This window comes from Phoenix dactylifera, chromosome 12 (genome assembly GCF_009389715.1).
Source record: "Phoenix dactylifera cultivar Barhee BC4 chromosome 12, palm_55x_up_171113_PBpolish2nd_filt_p, whole genome shotgun sequence".
Classification (NCBI taxonomy): domain Eukaryota; kingdom Viridiplantae; phylum Streptophyta; class Magnoliopsida; order Arecales; family Arecaceae; genus Phoenix; species Phoenix dactylifera.
Window position 1 is genome coordinate 3,760,595 of NC_052403.1, and position 22,065 is coordinate 3,782,659.

The 22,065-nt window shown below is 38.2% G+C and overlaps 2 protein-coding genes across 4 annotated transcripts; both read left to right on the forward strand.

Annotated features, from left to right (window-relative positions):
* Positions 1 to 1,677: 1,677 nt before the first annotated feature.
* Positions 1,678 to 11,478, forward strand: LOC103719736 (probable ADP-ribosylation factor GTPase-activating protein AGD14). Of its 2 annotated transcripts, XM_008809116.2 has the most exons (13): positions 1,681 to 2,336; positions 2,491 to 2,552; positions 4,884 to 4,971; positions 5,047 to 5,108; positions 5,219 to 5,315; positions 5,478 to 5,924; positions 6,037 to 6,618; positions 6,794 to 6,931; positions 7,012 to 7,128; positions 7,515 to 7,592; positions 10,500 to 10,629; positions 10,704 to 10,749; positions 10,833 to 11,478. In XM_008809116.2, exons 1-13 carry the CDS (start codon positions 2,241 to 2,243, stop codon positions 10,885 to 10,887), a joined length of 1,998 nt encoding a protein of 665 aa, XP_008807338.2. In that variant the 5' UTR covers positions 1,681 to 2,240; the 3' UTR covers positions 10,888 to 11,478. The 2 variants fall into 2 exon arrangements, with proteins under 2 accessions (XP_038988259.1, XP_008807338.2); XM_039132331.1 differs by lacking the exons at positions 10,500 to 10,629; positions 10,704 to 10,749; positions 10,833 to 11,478 and adding an exon at positions 10,185 to 10,493 and having other exon boundaries at positions 1,678 to 2,336.
* Positions 11,479 to 13,075: 1,597 nt separating this feature from the next.
* LOC103719737 lies at positions 13,076 to 21,094 on the forward strand. Of its 2 annotated transcripts, XM_008809118.4 has the most exons (9): positions 13,080 to 13,382; positions 13,529 to 14,027; positions 14,109 to 14,197; positions 16,640 to 16,749; positions 16,834 to 16,910; positions 19,121 to 19,193; positions 19,516 to 19,606; positions 19,685 to 19,747; positions 20,002 to 21,094. In XM_008809118.4, the coding sequence occupies exons 1-9, from the start codon at positions 13,311 to 13,313 to the stop codon at positions 20,524 to 20,526; spliced, it is 1,599 nt and encodes a 532-aa protein (XP_008807340.2). In that variant the 5' UTR covers positions 13,080 to 13,310; the 3' UTR covers positions 20,527 to 21,094. The 2 variants fall into 2 exon arrangements, with proteins under 2 accessions (XP_008807339.2, XP_008807340.2); XM_008809117.4 differs by having other exon boundaries at positions 13,076 to 13,382; positions 13,529 to 14,197.
* Positions 21,095 to 22,065: the final 971 nt, after the last annotated feature.

Consider the following 22,065-nt stretch of genomic DNA (forward strand, 5'->3'; position numbering starts at 1 on the left):
ATAGTATTATTGTGCTCGATATAAGTCAATTTAGCATACCTACACTCGGTATGCATCCTGCACCGAATATCAATTCAATATTATTATGGTGCAATGCACAAATAAACCTTGAGTATATATATTATGTAATTAGTATTAAGGGGATCTTGGGATGGACCTGAAGAATTTGTTGTTTCGTTAGTTTGTAGTGTGGTGTTTAAAATATAAATAATAAAAATATATTTTAGTATATATAAGAATAAATATTTTTCTTTGATACTAGTTTTAAAGAAGTATACCAGCTTCTATGAATTTTTCACTAATTATTTATCTTTTGTGGTAGATTTGAGCTTGATAATTCTATCAACATCTACTATTTGTCTATAACATGCCTTATAAAATATTGGGCACGTGCAAGCCACCTAAGGTATGAACATATACTATGATGACTTGCTCGTACAATTAATATAGTTATTTTGATTATTTTATTTTTAGTCAAAATATATATATAATAAGTTTGAAATCTAGATATCAAATTATATATTGGTACAGAATTATTATGCTCAATGTGAGTCAATATGGTATACCAACACTTGATATATCCCTTTACCGAATATCAACTCAACATTGTTATGGTACAGTATACAAGCAAACCTTTATATATATATATATATATATATATAGTATTGAGTGGACCTTTGGATGGACTTGGAGAGTTTGTAGTTTCATTGATTTGTCATGTACTATTTGAAATATATACAAAAAAATATTTTAGTATTTGAGAGAATAAATGTTTTTCTTTAGCACTAGTTTTAAAGAATTATATCCAGCTTCCATGATTTTTTCACTGATTATTTGTCTTTTTTGATAGATTTGAGCTTGATAACTCTAACAAAGTCCACTATTTGTCTATACCGCTTAAACATTTTTTATGAATAAATTGATAAATAAATATATGGTTACATTGTTCAGAAACTTGATATAATTATGTCTAAATTGTTCCTATCAGCTAAACATGTGTTAGTGTTTCATGAAAACTAAAAGTTTTTGCTAGGTTCAAACTGAGCTACATATTTAAAAAGGTATGGTAATCAACTATATCTGGTAGGTGAGGAAAGAAATGGGGAAAATATAAGTATTGCTCTGGTGATTAGATGTGTTAATTTGTTTTGCAATTGAGCGGACTTCAATGGAGAAGATCTTTCACCAAAAGATCTAAATCCATGAGTATTATTTCTTAAAATATATAAGATCACTGAAAGGCCACTTAGCTATGCAAGTGCCAACAAATTTAGTTAACAATAATGCATTATGTACAACTACAAAGTTTGGAACTATATTGTTCTATGGTCAAATGATTCTATGGAATACCAAACAGATTATTTGTGAATATTTAGAAATTTTTAGTTACTAGAACGTAGTACACCAAATATGATGATCTTGAATCATTGAGAATCTAATTACTCTGAGATAAAAATTATCAATGATCTAAAATTATTTCGATGATCCAATCTAGGTCATCAAATGCTACCTCACAGAAATTCATAGAACACTGATAGGGAGACCTAAGAAGGGCCAGGACCGGACCGGTCCGGCACGGTAAAAGATTTTCCGGTCTCGCCCCGTCCGTTCTCTCACGACGAGAAATTAACGGATCCAACTCATAGAAACCCTCCATGTTCAAAACCATCGTCAGTTGTTTCTGTTCTTTGCCAGCGTTCCACACAAATTTCTCCCCTCTACTATTCGAGCTGTCCATCGTTGCACGACCACAGAAATAGAAGAGAGAGAGAGAGAGAGAGCGCCCATCGGAAGCCCCTCTGCTCTCTCCTCTCCTCTCCCTTCAGGCTTTCTCCCCGTCGATCACGAGCTCCCTCAACCCTACTTTCCATCCGTCGAGCTGGCGATCTCGGCGAGAATCCTCAAGAGGAAATTCTAGATCTTTGGGGCGGAGAAGCCCCCTCCACGCTGGAATCGTTGGAAGGGGTGGCGGAGGGGATCGGGTTTTAGGGTCTGATCGGATTCGCGCCTGGAAGCGACGCCAGAGATTTCAAATCGTAACTCTTTCTTGGTTGGATTGAAACCAAGGTTGGAAGCTGGAGGGTTTGGGTTTTTTCTAAGATCATCGTTTTGGAACCCTAGAGTTGGGCTCTGGGTGCTTGGCTTTCGTAGAATTAGGCGAAATTGGTTGAGATTTTTTTGTTGAAACTGGGAATTGCTATTTTATTGGAATTATTCCTTTTGTTATTGTTCGTGGAGAAATGAGTAGTAGAAGAGAGGAAGAGAGGAATGAGAAGATTATTAGAGGTCTCATGAAGCTTCCGCCAAACAGGAAGTGCATCAACTGCAACAGCTTGGTATTTCTTTTATTTTCTCTTCTTTTTGTATGTTAAATTCCACATACTATTTTTTCCTAAATTTGTTGTGCAATTTTGGATGGCTAATTTTGTGTTTATTTAATATATATTTTATCAAGGTAGACTTCTAAATCCTCGTTCTTTTCTGGTATAGGGTCCGCAGTATGTCTGTACAAATTTTTGGACCTTCGTCTGTACAACATGCGGCGGGATACAGTGAGTATTTGGTTTACTTTAGTACGAGAAATTAGATTTTTGATTCTTTTACCATCTTTTACCCATCGCCAGATTCTTTAATCACCAATTCATTCTTTTCTTTAATTATATTTTGTTGCAAAACATTATGTATTAAAAAGGTGAGTAAGCGATGAAAGTAAAGGATATTTCATGCTTTTTGTTTATTTTTTCCTTGATTCTGAAGGAATAGCTTTTATCATTTTGTCACTGCTTTTAGATTTGGTTAAGAGACATCTGAGAAGGTTTTCATATTTCCTTTTTATTTTCCTGACATGGATTTTAGACATCCTCTTCTCATTCCTTATGCAAGGTCACCCAATTCTATATGCCCTTTTGTGCTCAGTCAAGTCCTCGGACCCATTTGCAACGCAGCAAATTAGGGTTTTGCAAGGGAAAAGCAATATCAAGAATCATTCAATGGTTTTCACGTGTGACCCCTGTGTATACACTTGTTGCATAATGAAATCGACAGTAACTCTGAACTGAACTCTAAGGCTGTTAATGAGCCGAGCTGCTCGGGCCCGGCTCGGGCTCGGCTCGGTAAAAGCCCGGCTCGGGCTCGGCTCGTTAGTCAAACGAGCCCGAGCCCAATATGAGGCTCGTTTACATCCGAGCCCGAGCCCGAGCTCGAGCCCGAGCAGCTCACGAGCCCAAACAAGCTTGGACCTTTCGCTATTTGCTGAATGCTAATTGCTAAACAAGGAAACAACTCCCATTCTCTCATGACCCACGGCCCACGGGCCCACCCAGCCAGCCCCCTTTCGAGTGTGACTCCCGAGTCCCGACTCCCATGGCTAATAGCCAAATCCCATTTTCCCCAGCCCCCAGGCCCCCACCGTCGACCTAAATGCTCATGCCCTAATCTCCCTCAGACCTCAGTCCCTCTCGAGTCTCGGCCTCTCCCACTCCCAGGCTCCCAGCCCTCCCCCGACTTGCTACGGCTGCCCTAGTTCCTGGATCCGGCGTCCGGCGATCCCCTTCCGGCCTTCCCCGACTTCCTGAAGCCCTAGCTCCGCCGCGCTCCGCCTTCCTTTGCCCGCACGCCGCGCCGCCGTCCGTGAATCCCGACTCCACAGACAGCAGTCACAGGCTCACAGCACCACCGAAACCTCCCCTCCAAACCCTTCAAGGCTTCAAACCCCCCTTCACCCCTACCTCCCTCCAAACCCCTCTCACCCTCCAAACCCCTCCGCCTCCGGCCCTCCCTCTCCTTCGAACCCCTCACCCCTTCCATCATCTGGACCTCGACGAGACGACGACTCGACCCCTCGACTTGCTCCTCCCTGATCTTTTCCGACTCCGACTTGCTGAGTTGCTGCGGTGCTGACCCCCGACCGGCAACCGGCCGACCCCGACTTGCTGGTGAGTTTCCTCTTCTTTCCTCACCGTCCATCATCTCTTTGCTCGGTTGCTCCTCAGTTCTCAGTCCGCGGCCGAGCCTCCGGCGCCCACAGCGCCTGCGGTCGACCCGCGGCCGAGCCTCCGGCACCCGCAGCGCCTGCGGTCGACCCGCGGCCGACGTCCGTGCCGGTGGTGCTCGCGGCCGCCCCCTTCTTTCTTCTCTTCTTTCTTTTTTTCTTTATTTCCTTCGTTCTTCTCTCCTCCCGTCCTCCGACGAATGATAGGGATGGGGCGCCGGCCGCCGGAGCAGGCTCGGGCTCGGGCTCGGGCAAACGAGCCTCACGAGCTCGAGCCCGAGCCGGAGCTGTGCCAGGCGAGCACCGAGCCCGAGCCCAGTACAGGGCTCGGTACCGAGCCCGAGCCCGAGCCCAGACTTTTATAGAACGAGCCGAGCCGAGCCTGCTGTGGCTCGGGCTCGGCTCGGCTCGTTGACAGCCCTACTGAACTCGCATATTTGAAGCCCTTAGTCATCTGATATGTGTTTTTGTGGTCCGTATTTTGATAGTACTGCAACTCCACTGTCACATGAACTTTCTGACAATTTCATCCAAGGTCTGCATACCAACCTGTACCGTTCTGCATTGACCGCACCGTAGTGTTTTGGTAAGGTAGTATGTTACCAAGGCTTGCTTTGGTATATGAGCCAAACCAATTCATACCAGTTTGAACCGAACAATACCATCTTGTATCATCTGGTATTTACTCATACCACCCGATTTTTGGCGGTATTATGATTGGGAACGAGAAAAAAGTGTTGGGAGCATATTTTTGGTTTGGGTGCATATTGTACTTTACATCTGTACCATATGGAACTTATAATGTACTGAACTCGCATATTCTTGGTACCAGTTTTGCAGACTTTGATTTCAACTCTTGGTTTTGATGTAAATTGTTTTCTATAACATACAGCCGCGAGTTTACTCATCGGGTGAAGTCGGTATCAATGGCTAAGTTTACCAAAGAAGAAGTTGATGCTCTTCAAAGGGGTGGCAATCAGGTAACTGCCAGCCTATGTCCTTTCCGTCTAGGATGAGTTGTCAGTTCTACTCTCATGTGATATTACTTGTTGTAGCGTGCGAGAGAAATCTTTTTGAAGGACTGGGACATGCAGCAGATGAGATTGCCTTATAGCAGGTAAAAAATGAAATATTGTATTACTTGAACTAGTTAAACTTGAAAATTATGTTTTGTATATAACAGATGATGCGGGTTAGTAATTTGGCTTTTATGTTTTATCATTCCAGTAATGCCGATAGAATTAGGGAATTCATAAGAAATGTTTATGTGAACAAGAAATATGCTGGGGGGAGAACCTCTGACAAGCTGTCTAGTAATACAGAGGTAATGTTTCTGATCGAACCTGTACTTCAGGCTTGAAATTTTATTCTTTGTACATCCTATATTTTGAACTTTGCTTCTGTTTTCTTTCACAGTACTATATGCTGTTCATGCACCCAGATTTTTGTTCCAATTCTAACACTAAGGTGTTCATGCTTTGGACAGAGCCTCAAGAATCATGAAGAAAATCAGAGGAGGGCTAGTTCTTATCATTCTTATTCTCAGAGCCCACCTTATGATTATCAGTATGAGGATAGGCGTTATGGAAAACAATTTAGCATGCTTGCTAGAAGGCCAGGTTCGGATCGAGGGCATTATGAAGGGAAAATTAATCGCTTCATTTATAGTCCAAGTCGCTTACGCGAGCAGATGTATGATGACAGATTTGCTAATGAAAGTTCTGGTTCGAGATCATCGGACTTCTCTGTATCTAGCACAGGTGATCCATTCAGATATGATGGCCAGTCACCAAATTCTCAGGACGCTGAATATTGCAGCCCTCGTTTACACCAAGTAAGGAAAATCTTAGTTGAAGAAGCACAGCCCCAGATATTAAATAGGCAATCAGAAGCAAATGTTCAGGGGAACTTAGATGGGATCACACGCCCACAGGTTATTGATCTTTCTTTGTATTCACTACTCATGTTTATGTCCTATCCTATCATTTTTCATGTCATGGATAAAGTAGCTTTGGTTATAAATGAGAAATCATTTCTTTGTTCAGAGAACTGCATCTACAGGCAGCTTTGGATACTCTAAGAGCTTCTCCTTGTCTCATAGATCAGTTGATTCAGGTGGTTTATCAGATGATGTTGTTGAGCGTGTCCGTTCTACTGAAACTCATCAGGCAGTGCAATCTGCATTCACTTCTTCAACACAAACGTCTACTTCTTTGCATGCTACAAAGCAGGATCCCTTCAACTTAACATTTGTTGGATCACCAATGACTTCTTCAACTTCATCTATAGATTTGTTTGCTGATTTCAGTAATCAACATTCATCTGTAACTCCTCTTGATCAGAAACCATCCACAGCTCCCTTCTCAGAAAATGAAGGATGGGCTACATTTGACCTACCTCACCATGCTGGAGTTGCTTCCGAAACATATGCGATGGTCCCTGCTTTAGTTTTTCCTGGTGTTGGAGCATCCAAGGGGACTGAAAATGCATCAACATTAATGCAAAACAATTCACAGTGCTTTTCAGTTCAGAGTTCTGTAGCTCCTGCACCATTTACACCAACAGATGGTCAGTGGCATGCAGGTATACATGAAGATAAAAGCTCTGCAGATCAGAAAAGCTCCCAGGTGAAGAACTATTGACATAACTGCTTGCACTAGTGATGATAGATCTATTGTTCTTTCAGAAGGCTTCCTTGGGGTAAATGTTGGGCAAGCATTGCACCGTTGCCTCATGTATAGTAATAGAGCCTAAGACCTCTGTGATATTCTAACAATTTATTGTTGTTGTGGTTTGTTGCAGTTGTGGAATGCTTTTGATGATTCTACTGGGAACATGTCTTGTACTTTGTTTGGGAGTCTACCACAGAATAATAATTCACAGGTTACAGTGTCCACGTCTAAATTGGGTGATCCACATATTGGATTGAAACTCCCAGAGGTGCTACCATGTCTGTTGCTTTTTGTTCAGGTTATATAAAATCTCTGCATTCTATTCTTATAATTTTGATTCAATTGCAGAGCACTATTAACGATGGGCTTCAGAAGCCAGCTCTGGATGGTACAGCTACCCATTTTAATCTGCCACCTAGGGATGTCAATGGATCACCATTTTCTCTGCCAGTTCGGCCTTTGATGGTTTGTATATTTTCAAGCTTTCATCATGCTAATTTGGTTTTTAGTTGTGTGCCCGAGTGGTTGGTAATGCTATGTAGATGGTGTAAATATTCACCTACCTTATATTAGTGCAATTATGCCTGCCCTTGTCTTCATTCTTCATGCCCTACTTTACATGGTAATTGTTTTCTTTTTAGAATAGGAAAATTCTCATGTTTTTTTTCCCTTGCTTGTAACACATGAAGGACATGGGTGAAAGTATTGCAGTTGTCTTAAGTTGAAAATCCAAAATCAAATTCTGGATACACTCACACGCTCATAGTGATAGGCACATGCATATCTAGTATAAGAGGCAAATGCCCATACATGTTGCTCTGTCTTTTAAGTTGTTTATTTGTGTTTTGCAGGAAGGGTCTACTCAGGCAAAAAAATCAATAAATCCTTTCGATCTTCCATATGACTCAAATTTGGAAGCCAACAATTCGGTATGTTGAACTTTTGTGAATTCTATATGTAGATAATAATGGTAAAGATATGGAATTCTTTGTAACTTTCTTCTTCTATCTCTTAGTATGTAGTTAAGAGTATAGTATCATCTTAAAGAGATGATTAAAAGAAAAAAAGGCATCCCAGTGCACGAAGCTTCGCCACTGGAGGGTCAGATATATGGGGCTTTTCCTCTGTATGTGGAGAGATTGTTTCTATTTTATGAACCTATGACGTACAGGTCATGATGGAGCAATCTTACCATTGCTCCAAGGTCCGATTCAGAGAGATGATTAAAAGCAAGGATCACAAAAATATAGTAGTAAGTCCTAGTCAACCTAAGGGTGATTGCCGAGAAACACAACCCTTAACAGCAATACTACCCTTAGCAGGATCATCTACAATATCATTAGCTTGCATAAAACAAGGGAAGGAAATGATTCGATTCAAGGCTTCCATAATGAATTGTGCTTTAACTGTAATCTATGCATTTGAACCAACTTTATGGTCAAAGTTCACTTTCAACATTCTTTTATCACTCTGTTATTTTTCCACATCAATCAAGTTATTCCATTTTCTCTGGATTTGTTTTTAATTTTCAAGCATGGGAGGTTTTAAGTCTTCTATACTTCACACATGGTTTGTCAACTTTATGGTTGGGCTCTAGACATGGTCATGTCAAACCTGGTTAGTCCAAATGAATGGATTTTGGATTGACGTGTTCGAGCTGTAAGTTGACTTTAGGACAGAAGGCTGAGAGTTTAGTGAATTCATTGAAAATCTTAAGAGAAAATCTGAACCCGAGTTCTCCAGACCTGAATCTTGACACGATTAACTGGTGTTCTTCTAGTGCTCCTCCTAAAAAAGAAAGAAAGCAAGCAAGAAAAGAAGGAAAAGCAAAAAGAGAAAAAAAGAAGAGGGAATGCTTAACTGATAACCATATTCTGCTGCTGTAACATTTTTACTGCAATTTAGTGTTTAAGATAATGTCTTTCGAAGTACATTAGATTTATTTTGCACTATGCTTATGGAGTTGATGAATGTTTTTATCAGCATTGCGCTGTCTGCATTAGCAAACTAGTTTCGCTAGTGAAACATCATTAGAATGTCTTTTCTTATTCATATTCTGAATGAATGTGAAATCCTGGTAATGAAACACATATTCTGTTGTATTTCTAAGTAGCTAATCTCTGAATACTTATAGAGTTGGTCAAAATATAGTTACTATAAATTTTTAAACTTAGCAATCAGGTACTTGATTGTATAATTATCAAAAGAATTGCTATCTTGGAGGTTCCAAATTATATCACAAAAAATAAACTTAATTCTTTGTAAAAGATAATGTATTATATTTGTAACAATTATCTATCCTTGATGACTTGACCTGGGAAACTTAGTGAAACTTCCCTGACTTTTCAAGTTGACATGCTCCAGGATTCCGTTTATGCTAAGCTCAAGCTTGAAGCTCTCATGCCATGCTTTAACCCTTGCCATTTTGCTATAGTGAAATTTAAGCTTCATTGATGTTATTAGATGTAGTAAACAATGATGTAATATGCTGCAGTTCTATCATCTAGGATGTCTATCATATATGAAAACCTGAGAAATTTTAACAATGATGACACTGATATGGGTATATAGACATTCTGTGTATGCATGTACATGACATCATTCTTGTTCTAACACAGTAAATGGGCTCATATTGAACTGTTATAATCTTTTAATGATAGGTAATTATACCAATGAAGTGACTTATTATGTGCTCAAGTGTCTTGAACCCAAGAAATATTGGAATTATTTTTTTATCAGCTCCGATTGCAGTACTCTAGTTTGTGCCTCATGCCGTCTTCATGAACTGTCTACTACTTCCATTTTTAGTGTCCTCCAGTGGTTAAAATGCTGCTGTATATTGTTAGTTATGGCCTATAAAGTACAATTTCAGTTTGCTTTGAATATGGATGGGCATTAAACATGGTTATTGAGTGGCAGGTGTTTATTTGGTTGACCAGAATATCATAATAGATAAACAAGTTGTAGCGAGTGATTGTTTATTTGGTTGACCAGAATATGGGATGATAACATGGAGTACATTTTGTGCCAAAGAGTTTATTGGTTACCTTTCTCCATAATAATAGTTACACTGTTAATTTGATGCCTTGAATATGGATATTTGAATTGCTTCATATGGTTTAAAGATGGTTAAAAACTAAGAATTGGAGGCTTCTGTACCTTTTCTTTTGACAAATAAAGTAAGCGGGATATTGTGTTGAGACTGAAAAGTACAATTTTTATAACATTTCAATAAAGAGCAAAATCCAGTAAGTTCTAAATTTCTACTTATTTGTTTCTTTATTGTCCTTTTTTTGTGCAGATTCTTCTGAATATGATTTATGGTTTTCCTCATAAAAATGATTTATTGTTTTTTAGTGCAAATTGCTTGTTTTTAGTGATTGTGGGTCATTTTGTGGTCTTTTGGTAATTGCTTTCCTTTATTTGTTCGTTTGGATAATTGTATTTTTATTGATGTAATTATGGATTTGTTGCAAATGTTTTTTTACTTTTTTTTTTGCCATTGCTCATTTGTTTCTAAGATTGCAGGCCAGTTCGTTGCATTTTGTGCTCAATGCTCAACATTTGTTCCATGGTACACTTGTTCTTAGCGAACATTTCTCATCACTTGGACTTGTGGTGGTTTATCTTTAGTTAGTTAACAGTCTGATGCCCAATCCCAAGGAACCAATGTAGCTCTGATTGGTTTTAGTTGCAATCATTTTAATGCTGCGTGCTTGTAGAGGATGATTATATGCATATACAACTTGAAAGTTACTGAAGCCTCTCTTGAATGCGAGCTCTTGGAATACATGACCAGTAATTTAGACTTTGGCCTAACAGATTTTCTTTTGCAGTTTTTGGACATGAGCTCTTTAGAAGCAGCATTACCAAATCCGCAGTTGCCTACTGATTACATTGGTGGCTTAGCGCAACCATGGTTTCCTCAAAATTCTGCTACAGCATATATTCCTTCCTTGCCTGAAGGTAAGTTTCTAGTGCTGCTTTTCAGTCATGGCTTATCATCTTCCTAAGATTACTTGATTTTCCACCATGTTCAGGAGGGCTGGCATCCATGGCAGGGCAAGCACCAAGCTCTCAGTTGCTGTAAGCTTTCTTGATATCCTTATGGTTTATATTATTAGAGAAGCTGTTTGCTGTAATCTGACGTAATATAGTGATAATGGCAGGAATTTACCTTCTCAAGGCACTGTTAAATCTCTCGGTGGTAATCCATTTGCATGAGGTAGTGCCGGGAAAAACATCCTCCGAGCGGACCTGTAAGGTGGCAAATGACGTTGTCCCACTGTCATTATCCTTGCATTGAAATAAGGCCAGTGGTTCCATTTGCATTCAGTATCTATTGTGTAACAAAACCAAAAATTATGGGATTACTGCAAGAAAAGTTGCAAGCAATTGTTAGAACTGCTCCAGCAGCCCCTACTTTTGATGGCTTGTGGCTCATTCCTGAATCTGCTGGAGGACATACATGGAGCCGTCTAGATGATGCCATCATTCCTCTCATGCCATTTTATGAAGCCCATGTCTTCAGTACCATGTTGCAATAGGCTGCATGAATCGGAAGCCTTGTTACCGCAGGCGATACGAATAGTCCAGTATGGTTTTTTTTTTTTGGTGCGCGTCGGTGCTTGTGTTTTGGTTAGTTTCTCTATTCTTGTAGCTACAATCAAGAGTGTTAAGGCGAAAACAATTTCTCGTACAGTTGCATCACGAGATTATTCTTGTGCCATATATATGGTTCGACGTTGTTGTTACTTGGATTCGTTTGAAAGAAAATAATCCTGCCTGCGGGGGGCAAAGTGCTAATTAGAGCTATAAGTTATTGCATTGATTTTCTACAAAATGTTGAGGAAGTCCGATCCTTGGAAAGATTGTTTGATTTTTTTTTTTTTTGGGTACAATAGCGATTCACATTTTATGGATGTGAATGCAGACAACAAAATTCGAAAGTAACAAAGCAGAAAGAAAAATCGGCAATGCTTCCTCCAAATAAAATCTTTAGGATGATGAGCCGCATAATTTATTTGGCTATTTAACAATCACTAGGCGAGATTTTTTTTTTTTAAAAGAAAAGATGACAATAATTTTAAGAGGAAAGAAAAAGGATAAATTTTTCTTCAGCTAATAATTTGGTCCAGCACTCCTTCTGACGCCAAAGAATGCAGGATTTGTGAAAGACAATATGATTTAAATGAAAAAAAAATCCTCTGTTATTGAATTAATGAAATCACTCACTCTTTCTAAAAAAATAAGATCAGTATCTACAAAATTTATTCTTTCTCCAAAAAAAACAAAAAATCAAAAATTTGTCTGCGATTTACCTCGCAGGGCTCGTTTGGTTCGCGGGAAGCATTTTCCTTCCTAGGAATATGATTCCTGGGAAACAAATTCCTAGGAAGAGGATGCCTAGGAAAGTACTTTTGGCATGTTTGGTTGACCATGGAAAAGTGACAAATTTCCAAGGTGCTTATGTTTGGTTGGCCATCCACTTTCCTAGGAAAGTTATATATAATTCCTATTATGCCCTTAATAAAAATTAGGTTTTTAATGCCTCTTTAATGCTTCTTTAATGCTGAAGGGATTTTTTGGGAAAAAGTAAAAATGGAGTGATTCCCGCCTCATGGGAAAGTAACTTTCCCATGTTTCTCATGGGAAAGACTTTTCCATAAAGGGCTCGTTTGGTTCGCGGGAAGCATTTTCCCTCTTAGAAATATAATTCCTGGGAAACAAATTCCTAGGAAGAGGATGCCTAGGAAAATACTTTTGGCATGTTTGGTTGACCATGGAAAAGTGACAAATTTCCAAAGTGCTTATGTTTGGTTGGCCATCCACTTTCCTAGGAAAGTTATGTATAATTCCTATTATGCCCTTAATAAAAATTAAGTTTTTAATGTCTCTTTAATGCTTCTTTAATGCTGAAGGGACTTTTTGGGAAAAAGTAAAAATGGAGTAATTCCTGCCTCATGGGAAAGTAACTTTCCCATGTTTCTCATGGGAAAGACTTTCCCATGAAATGTGGGAATCATATTCCCATGGGAATTCAACTTTTCCTTCTCTCTCCTTTGAAAACTCCAACCAAACAAGAGGCATCTCATTACTTTCCCATTGACCACACTTTCTCCCCTTCTTTTCCCGCGAACCAAACGAGCCCAAAATGTGGGAATCACATTCCCATGGGAATACAACTTTCCCTTCTCTCTTCTTTGAAAACTCCAACCAAACAAGAGGCATCTCATTACTTTTTCGTTGACCACACTTTCCTCCCTTCTTTTCCCGCGAACCAAACGAGCCCTGAATGTTTTTTTTCCATTGATAGTGGTAATTGGTAAACTAAAGGGTGACCTCGATCACATACTCCGGTACAATTTTCACTAGAAAGGTGTTGTTTAATGAAGCAGTGTGGTGGCACCTGGCAGCCTATACACGGACACCTTACTTCTATATTTCTAAAACCCTACGCTAAATCTCTTCTGTCTCGGCTTCTCTCCTTCGGCGGGAGATTACTCATTCTAGCCTTCCTAATCTCTCTTCGACTGGAGGAAAAGTCCTCCCCAAACGAGTTCCCACACTTTACTCCATTCTTTCCGCCGAAAAAACAATCACCCTTCCCTTGTTTTTCTCTTCTCGGAGAAACCCTATCGAACGAGATGCATCCCTTCTTCCCCTCCCTCCCCAACCAAATCCAACCCCAAGGAGGCGCCGATCCATCTAATCAACAGGTAATTTTTCCTTTTATTTATTTTTGTTTGAAAGGGGGAAGGGAAAGAGGACACCACCCAAAAAAATGTCTTTGAACCAATTTAAATAATGTGTTCTTTTTTCCTTCAAATTTTAACGTGGATAAGCGTCCTTGTAATTGAAACAGGCGATGCTGTTAAACCCTACTCAGTTCCCATCCCATGGCCGAAACCCTCAATTTCCAACTCCACCGATGGCTAATTTCAACAATCAAAATTCCAATTGGAGAAATGTCAGCGGAAACCCCATGGGCATGCCCAACCAGCCTCTTTCGATGCCTTTTCCTTCCTTGCTGAGAGGTCCCAACGTGCCTCCAATGGCCCAGAACAATCAGATGGGAGTTCTTCCCCAACCAGGGCCGTTTGGTATGAACCAGGCTGTGCAAGCTCTGAACCAGGTCATGGCGATGCAGCTGCTCGGACAGCAAAATCTCAACTTTCTTGCTTCGTTGCAACCAGGCAGCCTGTTTTTGGCCAACAATTTGCCTCGCAACATCAACCAAGTTGCGCCTCTGTCGAATGAACAGGTTCGTCTGCAAGACCTAACGATGCAAGGGAATCAGATCAGTTCTCTCAACTTTCCTCCGCCCTCTCATCCTACAGGATCTAACAACCCTGGCTTCGTTGGTACTCCTCATATGCCTACGAGTAATTCAAATACTAATATCGGTAATGTGAAATTAGCTTTTAATGCCACGAAAAATACAGTGGGTCAGAATGGCAAGCCCATCTTCCGAGGTCAAATGCAGAATCATCAGTATGGGAAGAATATGCAACGAAGTGGGCACTGGCCTCAGGTAGTTATGATTTATTCTGTGATTATTTTTGGATAAAGAATGCCTAAATAGGTGCATTGTATATGTCGTTTGATACGGTAATTCTCAATTTCTTGTTTCCTTGTGCTGTTGCTTATTTTTTTATGTTTCCAGTGCTGCGTGAGTGGAAAAGAAACTCTCTTTTTTCTTTGCTTTATTCAACTTTTCTTTTATGTCAAATGCCGAGTCTTTTACTGATAATAATATGGCCATCTCATCTTCATTTGATAAAGCAGACCTACTGCTTAACTGGGATGAATTGTTGTAACATGATTTTTCTTTCTTCTTCTTCTTTTTTTTTGCATGGGTGCATGTCATTGCTTTGTTATTCAAACTTTCAAGTTTGTTATTTAAACATTTAATATAAAATTGCATAGAAATTTAACTATCTAACTACCCATCTTTACTTTCTCCTTCTCCTTTCCGTCTTCCTCCATCTGAGGTTAAAAGGCTCAATTTTGGTTTTTGTTCAAGCCTATCCAATTTTGGCTTTGGTGGTTTTCACCGGTTTTTGTCCAAGTCTTGTACTTACGTCAAAAAGTAGAAAAATAAGAAAAGTTAGATGGATAAAAAAAAAGGGCAAGGGAATATATCACAAAATTTTGAAATTTGTATTGTTTGGAACCATTGGATATATGTTACAATTTGATTTTTCCAACTTAAATTCTGAGATTGTAATTGAAATTTGAAATTATATTAAAAAATGATGAACATGCTAAAATATTTGTTACACATAAATAAAGTATCACTCATGTATATACATATGCCTATATGCATATATATGTGTGTGTGTGTGTGTACATATACATATTATATATATAATATATTATAAAATGCACAAAACTAGAATTATAAGAACTTGATTTGACAGCGACCATCATATCAAGTGGCTAGTGCCAGCATATACAATATGTAAGGTTCAAAAGTAAGACTATAGTTGTCAACTTTTTATGAGATTTAAGCTATCTTGTAAATCTGATCAAAAACTTTGGGATGCATGGTACCAGGATTTAACCCCTTGGTTGTCGTTGGACCAGAGATCCATGATGTGTAATCTTGATTGATCATGAAGAAAGTGTGTAAATTATTTTCAAGGCAAATTCTTTGCCTCTGCTCCACTATGAGTTTTGAGTTTCACCGCTATCTCCTTTGTCTCGAATTTCAAATGGAGGCCCAAGATCTTGGAAGGAGGCAGCAGAGCGCCTCATGAGTCATTATTTATTTATTATCTTCTTCTTCTTCTTCTTTTGATATCAAATTAGCATGGAAAAAAATCCTGAAACAAGATTGGATATATCAATTGCAGATTTGTTTTTTAAAAGTTTTAAAGCCTTTGAAGGAGTACTATTGATCCAACTAAACAAGTTCATAAGTTTGCTGATCAACCAATTATTCTTTGAATTGGTTAAGAAGAACATGAATTTTGCACTGCACTCCAATTTTTTTGTCATTGAATAGAAGGATGCAAAAGCCATTTGGGATTTGCAGAATCCTTTTGGTTTAATCAAGATTGTGCTGAAAACAATTAATCTAAAAGGAGATTTTTTACTTTACTCTTTTTCGATAAAAGTCGTTTCACATCATTTCCCCATGAACAACTGGTTTAGATGAGATCCAATTAATTCATGTATCGCTGTTTCTTATGTAAACCTACAAATATTGAGAACTCCCTCCTCAGCTTCCGCTCTTTCGCTCTCCTCTCTCTTCACACAATAAGCATTTTGCTTGTAGTGATAGAGTTTAAGGAGCTTCTAAACATCCAGACCTGACAACTTTATTTGTCCTGTGGTGATCTTGTTGATCAATTTTGATGGGCGCAATCACTTGGGAAAGTGAGTGTTTGCATGCATTGATTTACTGTATTCCTTTTTTCCCTTACTCTTTCCGCACATGTGTGCAAGAACTATTTTAACATTTGCTTTTTAAAACATCTGCAAGTGCAAAAACATCAACTTTTTATCTGTGCATTTTGTGACTTCTGTTGCTATATTTTTCTACTTTTGTTATCTGACATGTTAAAGCTGATGTATTCTGTTTGACAACAAAATATAATTAGCTTGTATAAGGAACAAAATTGCTAAATCCCCCCTAGAGTTGCAAACTGGTAAAATGTAATATTCATCTTAATTGCTCTTTGGTGTCTGACTTGCCCTGAGTTTTCAATATTATGGATATACCATATTATCCATCTAGAATACGCATGATACTTCTATATCCTGTCAAAAACATATGTTTCCCCCTTAAATATGTTGTAGTTTCTTTTTTCTTCAGTTATAAGTTCTGCTATGAATTTGATGCAACGACTCTCAGCTGAATGAATCCTTTTTCCAGATTCTGTATTGGATTGCTGACAAATCGAATAGATATCCAGGGTGGCTCTCTTTTTCTTTGCCTTTATGTTTTGTGTGTGAATTTCCATTGTAGGTGAATTCAGTTGAAGATGGTAAAAGAAATATCAACTCTGAAAATTCATCTAGTAAGAAATTCACAAGAAATCTTCATGGATATGGAAAAAGAGAATCATCACATATGAGGTAGACCAGCCTTCTATTTTATTTCAGTACTTTGCTTCTAAATCTTCTAGCTTGAAATTTGTCTTAAACTCTTAATATTTGCAGATTCCAGAAATCTCAACTTCATCACTCAAAAAATCCAAATGGAAGTAGGGGACCATTTAACAGTCCTTGTAGAAGAGGTCATGTCTATTGCAATTTGCAGCATATGTTTTTCAATTGTTGATAATAATTGTTATCATAATTTAAAAGTGTTCTTTTTAATATCCAACAATATGATGGAAGGGAAAATGAGGCTGTAAACTTTACATGGTACAGTGCTGCATGCTCCTTAGTAATAAACTTTTAGGCTTTTAATCTTTTGTTTTGTTGATGAAAGACACAAACTACACACCTATGGTATAATGTAGATTAGGTGAGATACTGTTCTGATTAAATTTGTCGTATCACATGAGCATGATACATGTAAGATGAAATTACTGTGTTGTTTGGTTGGCATAATCCTGAGGTGTAAGTGTTGAGAAGTAGCAACAATTCATTATTGTGGAGCGACAGGCCATTGCATATTTTTTCAATAACATGGGTTCTGATGCAATGCATGAATTACACTATAAAAGCAATGATGTATTCTTTTAAACAATCATAAATTCACCTCTCTTTTTCAACTGCACTATAGATTACAGACCGAGAGTTCTCCAATAAATAGATTGGCAGTGCCTGGTGGGGTGAGTCACCGTGATGAAATTTGTTAGCTGCTCAATAAGTAGGAAGTGATTTTGGAAGAATTGTTTGAATTCCCTGAAGAGACCCAATCTGGTATCGAGACCTAGCCTGGTATAGAAGCCCAATCTGGTATTAAAGTTTTGATCCCTGGATTTGAATTTTGTTTAAGCATCTTTAGAAACCCAATCTGGTCTCCATATAGCATATCCTTTTTTTGATGTTCTTCTTCTTTAAGTAAATAGTGTTAGGGGAATAATGAATGTGCCCATAGGGCACCCACTTAAATTGCTGCCCCAACCTTACTGCTCATTAATCTTCAATATTAAATCTGGTTGAGCATGCCGATAAGATCCTGTGCATATTACTGGAAAATGTACCAAAATTGCCTCCTTGCCAGCAGGTTTTCCTTCTCATTCCAACAACACTCGTGCAACTTGAAGAGGGAAACATCCTGTTTAACTTTATATTATTCAGGAAATCCATTGGGATGATGATAAGACATGGATCATGATCAGATTATTTTTATTCAAAATTCTGTTAAATCATGGCAAAATGAAAAAGAGAGAAACCAGCAATTGGGTAGTTTTAGTTCTAGACTTCTACATGCTAACGTATATAGTACAAGAAACATTTAGCAGTTCATCTTCTCCATATTAGTATATGCTTATCTGATACCATTTGTTGAGGCGTGAAGGTGGTGGAAATAATAAGACCTTTTTTCCCCCGTGTTTCAAAACCCAACTAGTTATGCGACGTTGATTTTTCTTCTGGTAGCCTAGCCGGGTTTTATGATCCCATCTGTTGGAAAGTACTAAAGAATTTAATGCACATGAGAAAATAGTGTGCATCAGGGGTTTGATCGCATGCCTTCTGGGCATTTGTTATAATTCTTGATATTTTCATCATTTATACAATTGGGCTTGCAGATTGAGAGTACTAATATTAGTTGTAGAAAAGTTTTTGATTTCTGACATTTGCACGCAAATTACTCTAAGCTGCATTTGTAAAACAAGTAAAGTGAATTCTTAAGGTACGCAATTATTTGGGAGAATGAATTTTTGTTATTTATTTCCTTGTTCTGTCTAGAATGTCAACAACCGGATCAAAGCATGATCAAAATTTGCCAATATGTCCCTGGAACCCCATCCTGAGGATAATGTAAGTTCAGGCTGTGATACGCCTTAGAATCCAGCAAATTGACTTTAGTCCGTGTATCTGCACAAATATGCGATTTATTGTTTGAGCAATTCTCTGGAGACCACTGGAATTTTTAGGTAATAAGTTGATACCCTGACCACAAATTGTTGGAGTATCATTCACCATATACCTATATTAGAAAACATCTGTTGAACTTTTGTACCAGTCTTTTTATTTACCTTTGTTTTGTTTGCACTAAATGATATTGGCTTTGCCAACTATTTTTTATCAAACAAATGAAACTACTGAAAACTATTTTTGGTTCTATCTTCTTAGCGATGCTACTTGCTGTGAACGGGCATTAACACAATGTTGTCATAATTTGTAGATATGGTGCTTGCCATTTTGCATCAAAGCTTTTCCTATACGGTTGGAGAGTTTAGATTGTGGCGAATTTCAGGATGGTCTCAATCCTTAACGAGTATCACTGATGTCAAATCTTTGTTTTTGTTGCTTTCGTTGCTTCAAGCAGGACAGGACAGATGGAGAGAGAGAAAACCTCAGCTTGCAAACTGTAGTGAACCAGCTACAGCTGGAAGCAAAAGGTATCCATTTTCGGTTTCGTATGTTTGTGTGTGTGTGTGCGCGTGCGTGTGGGTGCTTGTTGTGCATACGTGCGTGCATGCACATTTATGGGTGTCTACGCATGCGCATGTGCTTGTGCATGGGTGTTTTGTGTCTTGCAAACTTGCAAAAGCTTAAGCATTCATTGGGCCTGGATACTCGAATTACAAACTTGCGACTAGTATTTGTAGCATTTACGAGTTTGCTATTCAATATGCCTTCAATTTTACATGTTTGCACACCACAATGCATTTTCCTTTTCAATTTTCTCAATTGTTTCTTACTATATGAATTCTCTTGAAGGTGCCTTCCTGTAAGCTATGCTGAAAATGAAATCCAACAATGGCGTGAAGCACGCAGAAAGAACTTTCCAACCAGAGCTAACATAGAAAGGGTAATATAACAACACAAGGGAGTGTTATGCATTTTATTCATCATAAACAGTCAGTCAGACAGTATATTTGTGTTGCAGAAATTGACTGGAAGCGGCACAAGTAATGAAGATGCTGATAGTGATGCCAAACTCCGCTGCCAGGTATTCCGTTGCATTTCCTTTTACCTTTCTTGTGGCCAAAACTGGTTCAGACAGACTGTATATGCTACACTAAGAGAATTCTTAATACCAAGAGAATTCGTACTTCTCCCATTAGGGAATAGTGCTCAACCATTGAAATGGTCAATGGCATTTTCATCCTCTTATGTGGATTTTATTCTTTCTATTTTTGAATAAACAACTTTAGGTGCTTGCAAATTCTTCTTGTAACAAACCTATTTTTACCTTCTGTGCAGCAATTGAAGGAAGTTTTAGCCAAACAGGCAGAACTAGGTGTTGAAGTTGCTGAAATACCTCCCAATTATCTTTCTCCTGAAAATGAAAATGAGAGGAAAGAACTGCATGTGACTGACCGATTTTCCAATAAATACAATAAGAAGAGAGGTAGTCATGGTCGGGATAAGTGGAATGCTAAAAGGCCAAAATTTAAAAATGAGGTATCCACTGATTCTTTTCCCACTGTTAAGAAAAGGGAACCAACCCTTCTGCAGAAGCTTCTGAACACTCAGATAAAGAGAGACAATATCCAGCTGTTGCAAGTTTTCAGGTTTATGACCTTAAATTCTTTCTTCAATGGGTTGCGTGATAGGCCTTTGGAATTTCCAGAGATTACAGTAAAAGATGCAGGACTGGAGAATGAAATTGGTTTAAAGAAGAATCCATCCTTGAATAGTGTGGACATTGATGATTCCAGAGCCAGCAAGAATTTCTTAATTGAGGAAATCAAATGTCAAAAAGATTTGAATGTAGTTAACAATTGAGAAAGTGGATCCAGCAAAGACAACAGTGATAGTGTCATTGATGAGGATGAAAGTGGATTTTAACCATGTGAGCAAGGAAAATTCTATTGGAGAGAGTTCTAAAAAAGCAGGAGGAGAAGAGATCAGTGATTAAAGAGAGATCTTGCGGTCATTTGGTACCTAATATGGAATAGCCAATATATGACTCTATAGCTTAATTTTCATGTCGGACTAGGGTTTTTGAAAGGTGGGTTTTATTTATATTTTTTTCCCCTCTTCCTGTTGAAACGTCTGCTGCTTTGCATGAAATGCCAATTGTCATGAATTTAGAGCTTGAGTTTTACAGTAGAATTCTTATTTAGCTTGCTGATAGTTCTGCAGAATGGTGACTGTGGGCAATATTTGTTCAGGCTCATAGTACACAGAGCTATGACCTGTAATTCCAAGTTATCTGCAGGTCAACAATTGGATGCAACATCGGATTATTAAGCTTATGATTTGGATCTTAAGCAATGGTCTAATTTAGGAGCCTGGGTCTGTATTCTCTTTTGGTCTGAAAATGTGAATGGAGCATGGTTAATTTTCATCATATTGGCACTGCAGGATTCAAGAACAATGTCTAATGAAGTCTGAACGTTGTCTTTCTGATAGCTTCATTGTAATTCTCCTTTTCTTGGGCTGGACGCCGTGCAAGCTAGATTTGCAGCTGAAGGCGCTTTGTATGGATGCGTGCCGATTATATCCCCGAGTTGCAGAATATGCTTTACATTAACTTCTTGAAAAAGAAGTTAATAATTGGAAATCAATTATGAACTACTCAGATTCAAAATTTATATGGTTGAATCAACACTATAAAAAAATATATAGAAATCAAGATTTATTAGTTTTAATAATATCTAATCTAATTATCAAGTAGGTATAGAAATATATTGTTTTAAAAGCATGATATTATATTTTACTATTATCTAATTATTAACTTTTTTTCCCAAAAAGTAAACATAAAGTGTGTAGTCAATCAATCTCTCTCTCTCTCTCTCTCTCTCTCTCTCTCTCTATATATATATATATATATATATATATAAAGGATTAGGAGGTGATTAAGAGTCCACCTAATTTTTTATGAGTCAGGATTTTTTGCGGTACATAGTTTGTGTTAAAGAAGATTTTATCGTTCTGAATGGTTGCTACATTATTTATCTCGAAGAGGGATAGGTTGTCTTTCATCTTTTGAGGCGTCATATTTGTCACGTCGTGAGATGAGGGATGATTGATTGTTCGCCTTTGAGATGATTGATTGGTGGTTATTTAAGGTGCTTAAGGTTGTGGAATCACATTTTGCTAGATAGAAATCGAAGCAAGGCTTGAAATCACACCCTAACTTTTTGCTCAAAGGATGACATGTAACATAATTCGGGCATGTGGTCGGTTTCTTCTACACAGTTGGAATTGGTTGTTGAAGAATGGTAACGAATATCTAAAACCACACATTAGATATCCAAAATCAGGCATGTTATCCTTTAATAACATACCAGACCATCCAAAAGTTTTAGAAGGTCACTT

Coding starts and splice junctions, on each gene's coding strand:
- LOC103719736 (XM_008809116.2), top strand. CDS start 2,241: ATGAGTAGTAGAAGAGAGGAAGAGAGGAATGAGAAGATTATTAGAGGT. Junction 2,553..4,883: donor ACAACATGCGGCGGGATACA/GTGAGTATTTGG, acceptor TATAACATACAG/CCGCGAGTTTACTCATCGGG. Junction 5,316..5,477: donor AGCTGTCTAGTAATACAGAG/GTAATGTTTCTG, acceptor TGCTTTGGACAG/AGCCTCAAGAATCATGAAGA.
- LOC103719737 (XM_008809117.4), top strand. CDS start 13,311: ATGCATCCCTTCTTCCCCTCCCTCCCCAACCAAATCCAACCCCAAGGA. Junction 16,750..16,833: donor AGAGAATCATCACATATGAG/GTAGACCAGCCT, acceptor TAATATTTGCAG/ATTCCAGAAATCTCAACTTC. Junction 19,748..20,001: donor ATGCCAAACTCCGCTGCCAG/GTATTCCGTTGC, acceptor CCTTCTGTGCAG/CAATTGAAGGAAGTTTTAGC.